Raw genomic sequence first — 13,169 nt, forward strand, 5'->3', positions numbered from 1 at the left:
ATGCCTCTATCTTGATCTTTTAATTTCTCAGATATATATTGCAAATTATTTGGTAGCAAACCGTGCTTTGTTTTTCATTCTGTTAGATGGTGACACATTTTCCACCACAAGCTTAACAACAATGGACACATGTTCTAAAGAAAACTGTACTACTACTATACCAGCTCTACAGTCAGGTTCGTAGAAATCTCAGATTGTTTCCACCAAACAAATATCCATTATTTGAGAAAGACCTAGATAGTACAGAAATGGCATGATTGCTCCTAGTGGCAGCCATGTTTCCTTCTTGTAATAATGTTTGGTTAAAAAGAAAGTGACATTGAAAAGGCTGCTGCTTGGCTTACGAGGTGGAGGGTATTCTCAACTGCTGCTTGGTTTACAAGGTGGAGGGTATTCTCAACATGATGCTAATATGAGTGCATTCTTCTATTAGTCATTACTGTAGAACAGGTAGACATACAGGATTTGGCAGCCACCTCATAAATGTAATTGCTAGTACCACCTGGAGTAGACCTATTAAAGTAGTTGCTGAATGTCAGCAGTTAGATTTAGGCCACACTCTCTATATTGTCTACTTCTGCCCTCAAGTGATTTTTAGTAGAATCTTGCATCCTATATGTATGTAATTGCATCCACAGATGAAGAAGCAGATGAAGATGGGATTGAGAGGACCTGTGACACTTTACTAATGTGTATTGTGACAGTATTGAACCAAGGGCTGAGGAATGGAGGTGGTGTAGGAGATGTACTCCGAAAGCCTTCCAAAGATGTAAGTATTTGATCTTTGTTGAATGTGTGTAACAGTAGCTTTATGTTTGCCTGTGCTATTTGATTTATCAGTGTAGTTTTGTTAGGCTGAAGCAGACATGATATAACAGCTGTAATCATTTCTTCCATGTATGCTGTGTTACTCAAAGCATTATTTTCTCAAGCTGAAAGGGAGAAGCAGACTTCTGTGACATCAAAACATAGATAAATCTTCCATACATGACCTCACTTAGGGGCTTCCTATAGATTTGGGGGAATGAGGCAGAATAAGAGATCTGTTGAACACTACAGCATAAATGCCATGGGTAGACAAAAATCTGTGGGGGGGGGGGGGAGAAACTTCCATATAGGAGTGGAGATCTGAAACACAGTGCTTACTATCAGTATATCATACAGTTGCTTTAGGGCCCTTCCACACAGCCAGAATATCTCACAATATCTGCTTTGAACTGGGTTGTCTGAGTCAACACTGTCATATTCCAATTCAAAGCCGACCGTGTGGGAGTTTATCCAGCTATGTGGAAGGGCCCTTAGAAAGAATAATGTTTGATGCTACTGAAGTTAGCTCGCAAGTTATGGAGGTGAATATGAGTGCATAGTACCAGTTCTTCTCAGAACAGATTGTCAAAGTGATTGTATCCCTACAGTCTATACTGGAAATCGAATATAAACAACTTCAGCATGTTACAGGAATCAGGTCAGGAGACCTTTCTTCAGGAAAGTCATTCCTTACTTATCAATCTCACAACTTGAACCTATTTTTAAATGAAGGAATGCACAAAGTAATAAGTGGACCCTAATCAGTGAGGGTAGGAGCCCCGGTGGTGAAGTGTGTTAAAGTACTGAGCTGCTGAACTTGCAGAGCGAAAAGTCCCAGGTTCAAATCCCGGGAGCGGAGTGAGCGCCCGCTGTTAGCTCCAGCTTCTGCCAACCTAGCAGTTCGAAAGCATGCCAATGTGAGTAGATCAATAGGTACCGCTCCGGCGGGAAGGTAACGGCACTTCATGCAGTCATGCCAGCCACATGACCTTGGAGGTGTCTACAGACAACACCGGCTCTTCGGCTTAGAAATGGAGATGAGCACCAACCCCCAGAGTCAGACATGACTGGACTTAACGTCAGGGGAAACCTTTACCTTTACCTTAATCAGTGAGGATGAACTTTCAGCTCAGAAGGTATGGCTTTTCTGACCAACATGGCTTCTACATCACATATAGGAGATTTTATGCATTCATGATTCAAGGGGAGATTATACAGCTTCCCTAACTTCTGCTTTGTCACATGCTTGTCTTCTTCTCCAGCTTCCCTTCTTCACATGTTGTAGCACAATATTCTCTGGTTGCTACGCAGTCTAAGGTCGGTTCCAAACAGGTATTTAACCCGCGCCCAATTGATTGGGCGTGGGTTAGTCCACACACCTCCCTCCAAAGCCCTCACTTTTTGTGCGGGAGGTGTCTATAAGACCAAAAAAAACCTTAAGAAAAGGTCTAAAAATTAAAAATTATTCACCCAGCCACCATGAAACTGCCGCTGGAGTCCTCCTGGCATGTAGAAATGATGCGTCAGGAGAGGAAGGAGAAGTAATTTTCCCCCTAGCCCTCCCCTCTCCTGGCACATAATTTCTACGAGCCAGGAGAACTCTGGCAGCGGTTTCATGGGGCCGGGTAATTTTTAATTTTTAGACCTTTTTTGAGGGGTTTTGAGAAGGGGTGGGTGCTGTCTTAGGTTTTCTGGGCTCCAGCAGCCCATAAATCCTGAGACAGCTGTGTGAATTGGGCGCGGGGATTGCGTGACGCAGGCCCAATCCACACAGAGCCCACACGAGGTGTCAAATTAATTTGGGACAAAGCAGAGTTTTCCTGTTTTGTCTCGAATTAATTCGATTTGGATGCCTCCGGTAAAAGCAAGCAAGCCCGCATGTTTTGGGTCCTGTCTGGATGGGCCCTAAGAAGCTGAGTGAGTTGGGGACCAGAGAAAGAAACGGAAAGGGAAAGATCAGTAGCAAATTGGATGAAACAATTACTGATGAGGTAGAAGAGGGAAGTACTGTATATCCTCGAGAATAAGCAGAATTTTCAGCTCTTTTTAGACTGAAAAAGCCTCCCTTGGCTTATATTTGAGTGAGGGTCCTGACGGGAAGGCATGGGTCTGAAAGAAGGGCATCTTTCAGCCCCATGCCTTCCTGCCAGGACCCTCACCTCTTCACACAGCAACCCAGCTTGCCTTCCTCTCCTCCTCCTTCGCTCAAAAGACTCACAGCAACCCATTTATTATTTTATTCTATTTATTATTATCATTACTGTACATATATTCTTTTACTATATTATTATTGTTATAATTACATTTATTATTATACTTTGTTGTTATTATTACATGTATTATTTTACTCTATTATTATTGAAAGGATATGTAAACACATTTACATTAAAGAAGGTTAGAATAATGATTTAATCAGAGTTGGACAGTCTTATCTTAAATCAGTGGTTCTCAACCTGGGGTCCCCAGATGTGTTTGGCCTTCAATTCCCCGAAATCCTAACAGCTGGTAAACTGGCTAGGATATCTGAGAGTTGGAGGCCAAAAACATCTGGGAACGCCAGGTTGAAAATCACTGTCTTAAATTACAGTATTATGAAAATATTCCAAAACATTTCACCTATTGATGCCTCAGTTGATGTAATTTTATTGGTATCTATTTTATTTTTACTCTTGAAATTTACCAGTAGTTGCTGCTCACCCTCAGCTTATACTCAGGTTAATAGGCTTTCCCAGTTTTTGTGGTAAAATTAGGTGCCTTGGCTTATAGTCGGGTTGGGTCGGCTTAAACTCGAGTATATATGGTAACTGTTTCACAACTGATTCAAATGTAGTAAATCAGAAATCTGAGACTTTAATTCTTCTGCATTTGAAGAAATGGGTTATTACCCATGAAATAAATGTTTTAGTCTTAAAGGTGCCACAATGGCTGTGTTTCCTTTCTTCCTCTGTTTAATGCTGAAACAGAACTACCTAATTGTCTCTTAGCAAATTGTTCAAGTTTTTCTTGTTTTTGCTAGCTTAATTTATCTTTCTTAGATTAGCTGTACAAGGTGAAGAGTATCTAACAAATCCATGGTAGGCAATTGGTTTGCTTGTAATAGTTGACATGAGTGGTTGTTATGAAAATATATATGATCAAACGTAAATGTTCTTTCCCTGTGGGGTATAAATTTGACATTACATAGAAATATCATTGTTGTTTCAGGAGCCACTCTTTGCTGCTCGAGTTGTTTACGATCTTCTGTTTTATTTCATTGTCATAATTATTGTCCTGAATCTCATCTTTGGAGTCATCATTGATACATTTGCAGATCTCAGAAGTGAAAAGCAGAAAAAAGAGGAAATCTTAAAGACAACGTGTTTCATCTGTGGTATGTAAACTGGCTGAGGGAAAGAAAATTTAAAAGATCTCTTCTTTAATAAAGGGTGATTTACAGCACCTCTCATTGCTTTGCAATGCTAAACTGAATGGCAAGTCAAAAGATAACTTTGATGTTCACTGGCTGTGGAATTTGAAAGCTAAGTTAGTTTCATGCTGTCTTTGCTATCATTTCTACTAATAAAATAAGGGGATGTCATATGTTAGCATACTTTTGCATATTGCTGGAATGATCCACAATGGGGGTTGTGTGTGGTCTCATCCTCAGAACTTCAGCATGCATACAACTGAATTATTTTAGATCTCTTAACTATATTCACACATTAAACATTGGGCAATGAAAACTGTTTTACCCATTTGGCAAAGAAGCTCTTACATAAACAGATTGGAATGTCTAAATTAATATTGCAGCTTCTACTAATGGAGGGTCACTTCTCTTGAACTGAATGACTTATTTTCCCACAACACAATTACAGCAGTTTGATCTTCTTTAACTGCACATTTTTATCAACTGCAAACATTTTACAACCACATTTATAATATTGTTTACAGTACTGTTTTCTTCATTTCAGACCAATATTGTAGACTTGGAAAAGAAAAGGCACAATATGTGAGGCTATTTTGTTTAGACAAGTAGTAATAGGTCTGGGATCCCAGGTCATCCAAAGGATGTATCCATGCTAAGCAGTTATGCAACCTTGATACCTCTTTCACCGCATTGTCTTTAAAGGAGACAAATAATTAATAGAAGGGAGAGCTGCCATAATGGCTACTAGCAAGTATGGCTACATATGGCACCCCTACACTGACACTATAATCCATCTTGGAACCCATTCAAAAGGGGTGATTAGATTAACAAGTATAGAACTGGTTTGAGGCCAGGAAAGTGCTAACAATGACCATGGAACCTGTTTTTTTTTTTTTTTTTTTCGTGTCAGGAGCAACCGGAGTTGCTTCTGGAGTGAGAGAATTGGCCGTCTGCAAGGACGTTGCCCAGGGGACGCCCGGATGTTTTGATGTTTTTACCATCCTTGTGGGAGGCTTCTCTCATGTCCCCGCATGGAGCTGGAGCTGATAGAGGGAGCTCATCCGCGCTCTCCCCGGGTGGGATTCGAACCTGGCAGCTTTCAGGTCAGCAACCCAACCTTCAAGTCACGAGGCTTTTATCCCCTAGGCCACGGGGGCTCCTATGGAACCTGGTGTCAAACCATTTTGCAGTGCTTTTCCACCCATTTTCCGTAGAGATGCATTTCAGAGCACCAGAAGCATAGGGGTGAAAAAAAGTGATAGTTAATACTGGAGGTAATTCTCCCTCCTAGGAGGTCGGTTAGCCTGAATTCTTTACTGCGCTTCAGCAAGGGCAGGTATCTGCGTGTTGCTGATCTCACCCTGGATCTGACTCTGGCATCTTCTGCAGCACATTTTTGACAGAACTCGGACTTCTTTGGGGTTGTGCATTTTTTGGCCACTGCAGCCTCAAGTTGGCTTCAAACAGCATTATGTTGTCAGTGTGAAAGCACCCATACACAATTTGGGGCAACCTAACTCTGAATATTAGTTGCTGGGGATGAGAGACATATTCAGGATAGGGCTAATTGCCTTCACGTCCTTCTTGTCAGCTTTTCATCAGTCTATGGTTGGCCACCATAAAGAACAAGATGCTGGGCTACATTTGCCTAGTCTTCTATAAAGGCAGCTAGAGGAAATACTAGGATTTTTTTAGATTGAAATATTTTGCAAGTTAACAAGCTGAAGTGCTTAACTCCTTCTAGAAATTGATAGATGTTCTCCATTTTGATTTTGACTTCCCTCATTTGTAGAAATTGTTAAGAGACTCTTGAACTTTTAAAGTGTAATTTGGAGAATATGTAGATCATTTCAAATACTTCCCATTCCTTCGCTAGTGTTTCTCTCACACTCTCTCTTTTCTTCTTCCCTCCTCAGTTTCCAAATTTCATTTTCTTCCTCCCAAGATTTCCTTCAATGAGAGTGACATCTCAAGTCTGAATTAATCCTAAAATCCTTAGGACTTCTAGGTCTTTACAAGAGAACTTTCAAGTGGGTGTATATTGCAGGTTTGGGGGTGTATTGCACTCCCCAAAATCATTGTACTCCACTGTTATTCTTGGTAAAGGTTAGGTTTTTAAGAAAGGTGAAGTGTTATTTAGGATGTTTTTCAATACATATTTGTTTCAAAAATGGGCCTGATCTAACCCACCTGAATTCTAAAGATTGCCAACACCTGTTTAATCCTATTCTATTACCCTATGTAACATGATTTTTGTTCCTGAGTTATAAATGTCATTTCCCAATTGGTTCTATCATAAAAACCTGAAAAAGGCTTATTAAATTGCAAAAACTTTATTTTTGTGGAACATTCTGAAGCACATTTTGCAATGGTTTTTCAATGAATATCTGATAGAGTCTCAACCAATTCAACATAGTTTGCAGCAGCCACAAAAACAAAGATTCTGAAGTATAACAACTACTTTCAAAGTAAGTACTGCACAATCAAATAGAAAATAATACTTTCAAACCAGGACCAGAATTTTGTTACATAGTGTTATTATTCCAGATATTATTTCTTTGAGAATTAAAACAGGAAATATTCTGATATCGTAATAGACATTTTCCTTAATTTCTAAACTCTGAATCTTAATACTGTAGGCTGTCCTGAGTCTTGTTTGCAGATGGAATTCATTCCATCTGCAAACAAGACTCGGGACAGCCTACAGTATTAAGATTCAGAGTTTAGAATTCATTCCATCTGCAAGTGAACACAGAAATCGAATGCTGACAAAATCTGCTCAAAAATACGATTTTGTGCTCTCTTTTTCTGGTTAAACTTATTTTTTAAAGCTTGAATTGCAGGCATTTGTTGACAGGACATGTAGACAGTGAAAATCTTTGTGTATCTCTTTTTTGCAGGTCTTGAGCGAGATAAATTTGATAACAAGACAGTTTCATTTGAAGAGCACATAAAGTCTGAACACAACATGTGGCACTACTTGTACTTTATAGTTCTAGTCAGAGTAAAAGACCCTACAGAATACACTGGTCCTGAAAGTTACGTGGCTCAGATGATCCAGGTGAGTCAGTTTTTGTATCAGTCATGCAGCAGAAACAAGGTTCTTTCAAGAGTGGCAGGACTTGAACCATAGGAAGCTTTGATCAGTATTGCTATAAAAGAATGTTCATTCATTTGCAGTAGCCCTTGGTAATGACCCAATGCTACCCTGTTTCCCCGAAAATAAGACATCCCCGAAAAATAGGACCTAGCAGACGTTTTGCTGAATTGCTAAATATAAGGCCTCCCCCGAAAGTAAGACCTAGCAAAGTTTTTATTTTGAAGCATGCCTGGCACCTGCCAAACAGAATACCAGAGCATGCAGGATTGGTAAATGTACATACCAGCTGTACATGGAAATAATGGCAGTAACAAGAAATTCTTGATAGGATTCAGAGTTTGTCTGGTTATGTTGATTTGTGATGACAACTACTGTACAGTATATAATAAATGTTAATTTTTTTCAATAATAAATGTGAATTCTTCTTCATGGAAAAATAAGACATCTCCTGAAAATAAGACCTAGCACACCTTTGGGAGCAAAAATTAATATAAGACACTGTCTTATTTTCGGGGAAACACGGTAGGTGTAATGAAGACATGAAGGCAGATTTCACAGTTTTACAATCGCTTACCTCTAAACTTGTAAGTGCTTAGTGGGTTCTTCTGGTATAATTACAACATTCTTTATCTTGGATCATTAAACTACTCTTCTGTGGGGGTTTGGTTTTTGAAAAAACACTGCTGGGCAACAGAATAGAATTAAAATAGAAGTCAGAAAACTATAGCTGCTCTCAGTAAACTGAAACTAGGCTAAAAAATTCCAGAGTGTAATTTTTAGAAATCATTATATTATATTATATTGTTCCTATTCACTGAAATGAACATGGGAATCCAGTCAAATCAACTTTTCAGACATTTTGGTGTTTGTCTGGAGTAAGGGACGTTTGCCATTTAATGGCTCTTGCTAACCCTAACAAAATCATGTCTTTGAAACATTAATCTTTTGGGGGGGATTATTCAGAATTGTATAGACAATGGCCCCCTTGGCTGCAGGATTCTGGATAAGCCTAGTAAGAGTATTCCTAATAAAGGAACAGAGAGCTAGCTTTTCTGTGAGACGTGATGAACCTTTTTTATGACACTCTGCCTCTGTTTTTCTGTATCCCCTCCCCCCACATATATGGATCTGAACTGATTACTTGTGATGTTTGCCTTTAATATTACTAATTTTCCTAATTAGTACCTTTTAATGAAATATTGTGTGAAATCGTTTCTGAAATCCGTAACAATTTTGCCTTTGAAATTAGCAAGTAAAGTGTTTTGACTTCCTTCTATCCATAACATTTTTTTTCATTACAATTATATACTGTTTTTGTACACTATCACTCCCCCCCCCCCCCAAGATCTTAGATGCATTTATCTAAGAAATATAAAAGCAATTGAGAGACTGGGTCCAAAATCTTGCAGTATGCATTTTGGCTCCATTGAATCAACTTTGGTGACTGTGACTCTGTGGAATTATATATAATAACAGAGAGACAAACAAATTTGTGGAATTGATGTGGGGTGGGAGAATGCTCCGTGATTTTATGTTATATTGCAGACAAAAACATGAGAATTGGTGTGATCTAGCATTTATATGTCACTACAAGTAGTCAGTGATGTATAAAAGACAAATGCTAAACTCAAGTCTTTTTGCCTGATGCAGTGGAAATTCTTCTCCTAGGGGAACATGTAAAACGTGGTTGATACTTGCCATCTGAAAAGGTAGTCTGTAATGCAAACTCAATGTACCAGATTACATCACACACTTGATCATAGGTATTTCTGGAGGAATTGTGACCAAATCATATTCTGTGTAATACACCACTTTTTCTTGGTGACTTCCCTGAATAAGAAAAAGTGACTCATATGATATAGACACTGAAAGCAAAGAATTAAGGTCTTTATTTATGAGATTATAATCTCGATTTAAGATTTTATAGCCACTAGCTATTCCATTTTATGGTTGTTAACTTGTTAATGACTTGAGCGGTCTCTCAAATGACCTTCAGTTCTGGTGTTGCCAGAAAAAAGACAGAATTTTGCACTGATATCATCAAATGTAAATATGATAACAGAGCTCTATCACAATTTTGTCGGGTGGTGCTTGTTCTAGGTCTCTATTTGTGAAAGATGAGGGAAATACAGACCATGTGGAGGATGTTCAAAATCTATGATTCCCAAACTTGATGTTATTTGACCATTATAGCTCCTCAAATCCTTGCCCATTGGTCATGTTGACTATTCCTTTTGGAAACTGTAGCCCAATGTCTTAGGAGCCTACTTTGGAAGCCAATACTGTACAGAAAGCTCAGAACATGCAATAGCTCTTACATTCTCCCACTGCCACCTCTCATGAAAAGGAACAAGATCCATACTGCTGATTTCCTGAAATCATTCTTCTCCTGATTCTATCTGTAGAAAAAGATGGGGAGAAAAAAAGAGTGGGGTGATGCCAAAGTACTCCAAAATAACTAGACTTTTGTGGTTGATCTATTAATTCCTTCCTTCCAAATATAGCCAAGGTTCATTGCCATTCTTTCAGTTGAGAGACAAAGACCCTTTCATTTGGGATGGTAATGTCATGTGAAATTGAAATGGCAATGTCTTGTGGTTTGTTCTTTTTTGTGGTGGAGGTGTGTGTGTGTGTGGGGGGGGGTGCTTTTAGCATTAAAGTAGAGAGTTCTAGTCCCTTACCTGACTATAAATCCTATGATTTCATAGGATGCATCCAGGATAATTAGTGATATAGGGGTACTTTGTGCATGACAGGATTGGACTAGATGGCCCATGTGGTCTCGTCCAACTCTATGATTCTATGGCTACAATTCTGTAGAGTAGAATGGCCTCTGGTACATTTCTTATCCTATATTTATTTTTCACTCTACAAAGTTTCCTTTTCTAGCCTGTTTGGTAGAGTAATGGGTATGTCTTTCTTCCATAACAACATTTATTTAATGAGTGACAGGTGCCTTGTTTTCAACAAGGATTTCAATTATTGTCTTTCACATATTTACACCTGTTACTTCAATCTGTGGTCCAAGAAATTAATTGAGCCAGATACTGCTTTGCAGCACCTGGGTCAAAGTAGTCCTTCTACGTGTTGTAATCCAAGCATTATTGAAGTGGCTGATGAGAGCCAAAGTTTTATTTGGTCCATTATTTCCGATGGGACTTGAGATGATACAAACATATACAAGAAAACAGAAGTCACAGTCCTGTAGCACATAGAATGGTTGAAACAGAATGGTCCTGAAAAGGTGTAAAAAAAGCAAGCTTTGCTACTCTTTGATATTTTCCAAGCAATTAGAAGACTATGTACCACCATTCATATTTAAGGTGTTGTATTGTTTTCCCCTATCTACCCATTTTAGCAGATAGCTGCATGGTATCATATTGATGTATTAATATTCATGTTAAGTGTATTAATCTAGTGCCAGCAATTGAAAATTACCAATACAGTAAAGTACACTAATGTATTTTTCATTTACATTAATGGTAGGATCTCCAAAGTTGAGTCACTTAAATATTAAAACAGACTCCAAAGGGCTCTTTGCACCTTGTATTTTCAGCTCAAAAATCCAGATTTTGGGAGTATAATGACTTAGAATACTATCAGTAAATTGCTGGGAAATATTTGCTATGGTGCATGGAATGATAGGTTTTGTGAAGTTTTTTTTAGCAGAGCAGCATTGCATCCCTAACATCTGATAGTAAGTTTAGATTGAAGAGTTATTCATACTACATTTTAAAGAATTTGCTAATAAGTGGATACACCACTTATGTCCACATCAGAATCATTCAGTATAACAAGATTTGGTTTCAATTCCCCCATACATCTGAAAACATTTATATGGGTTTCAAATTGTATCCACAATTCATATCTGCTGCTACATCCTTTCTTTTCTCAGTATGTCATGGAAAGATTATAGGGAAGACTCAGTGAAATATAGAAGGGACTCAACCAGGACTTGAAGTTATTATGCACAGCCACTAATTGTTACAGGACCATCTAGGGGCACAGGAATTCACAGGAACTATACATTCCTAACATTTTAAAATCAAAATCTAATTCTATCCATAAGGAGAGATAAAAAGAAGCCCTTTGTCACACAATATATATATTTGAACAATCAAATTTGTATTTCAGAATTTGGTAGTGGCCATGAACATAGATTGCTTTCAAGGGGAATCAAGAACATTTTTGGAGGATATGGCTATAACTGGTTACTTGTGATATTTCTTTTATTTGTTACATTTATATCCTGTCTTTATTACAATGAAGTTGATAGAGACGGTTCTTCTTATTCCCTCTTTATGCTTACAATAATCCTGCATGGAATACGAAGATGAAATAGAGATTAACCCACTGCCTCAATAGGGCATAGCCTTAAAATTCCCTAGTCCCAGTGCAACACTCTAAGCGGAATACCATACTGCTTTCCATTTTGTACTAATTGTGATTCTTATGTACTTAGAAACACAAGCAGGAGGTGTTGTATTCATGCCCAGCCATGAGCTTCCTGTAAGAACCTGACTGTCGACTGTGCTTTTATAAACAAATGGTTGTTGAGATTTTTTTTGTACTTAGAAACCTAGGGCCCTTCCACAATCACCCAAGGCACAATTAGCTACAGAAGTTATATCCTGTAGCTCAAACTATTTGTATTAAATAAGCTCCAAGCCCAATCTAACTGAATACCCAAACTACAATGTTGTTGTGATTTTTTAAAAATTAAAGCAATCAGCTTGTTCCATTGATTAACTTAAATCTCTCCTTGAGATTTGAGCCAAACCAATTAGCCAAACAAGAAAAAATTGTAATGGTTGGAGACTCAGATACCAATTTGGAACATAAATGGTCATATCATTATTCTTGAGGATTAGATACAGGTGTTCCACGACTGAATTTTATTTGTACAATTGATCTAATTATTTTGATTCCGTATTTTGTAACAATGAGACAAGAACTATTGGAGCTACAGGAAACTGTGACTGCCATTTCCAGATTTAGGAAGGCAAAACAAAATCCACCTGTCATTTCCATAGAATGTATTCCCAGAGTTAGCCTCATTTAGCAAAATGTTAATATTTCATTAAAATCCTAGGGTTTCCTGGGCAGTTTTTGATTAGGTACTAACATCTTTTGGCTGAAAAACTCTAGTTGGCTCTCTTGACTAGCTAGCAGCATTAAGAGCCTCTAGCAAAGAATGTCCTGCTTCTTGGCAAGGGGTTGGACTGGATAGCCTATGAGGTCTCTTCCAGCTCTATGATTCTATGATTTGAATTACTTCCTCAAACTTTAAATCCTAGGATTATATAGAATGTAGCCATGACAGTTAAAATGGTTTTAAACGGCAATAATTTTGTAGTTTGGAATGTCTGTCAGCTTCACTAATGCTCCCGGTGAAGTGCAACATGCAACGTATCCAGGAATTCCTCAGCAGTAAGTGAACCTGGAAAAGGTAGGGTGGGTGAGGTTCAAAGGGGAATAGATGATATCAACTGCAAAAATCATCATATAAAGAAGAGGTTCCCGCACTAAGACCTGCGAGCTGGATGCAGCCATCTAAGGTCCTTTACCTACCTTCCGCCCTAAATCTTAGATTTAGAATCACCCTAAGTCTGAAATGACTTGAAGGCACACGACAACAGCAACAGTCCTGATTACCCTGACTCTCTCATGAGCCAAAGCAGGCCCACACTTCGCATTGAAATACTGTTACATTTATGTTGATTAAAATTGTTCTTCTACAACTACAACTCCCAGAATTGTGGATCAGACCTCCCCAAACCCCACCAGAATTCGCAGCTGGCCATGTTGGGTCTGTGTGCCAAGTTTGATTCAGATCCATCATTGGCGAGGGTCACA

The 13,169-nt window shown here is 38.5% G+C and overlaps 1 protein-coding gene across 3 annotated transcripts in view; it reads left to right on the top strand.

Annotated features, from left to right (window-relative positions):
• Window positions 1–13,169, top strand: part of itpr2 (inositol 1,4,5-trisphosphate receptor type 2) — a 277,201-nt gene that overhangs the window by 248,997 nt on the left and 15,035 nt on the right. For all 3 annotated transcript variants that reach the window (XM_003221489.4, XM_062981778.1, XM_062981777.1), the window contains 4 exons: window positions 87–176; window positions 639–769; window positions 4,012–4,177; window positions 7,114–7,274. In XM_003221489.4, coding sequence (XP_003221537.1) covers window positions 87–176; window positions 639–769; window positions 4,012–4,177; window positions 7,114–7,274 — 548 coding nt within the window. The remainder of the gene's footprint in view (window positions 1–86; window positions 177–638; window positions 770–4,011; window positions 4,178–7,113; window positions 7,275–13,169) is intronic.

This window comes from Anolis carolinensis, chromosome 5 (assembly GCF_035594765.1).
Source record: "Anolis carolinensis isolate JA03-04 chromosome 5, rAnoCar3.1.pri, whole genome shotgun sequence".
In the NCBI taxonomy this organism is placed as follows: Eukaryota; Metazoa; Chordata; class Lepidosauria; order Squamata; family Dactyloidae; genus Anolis; species Anolis carolinensis.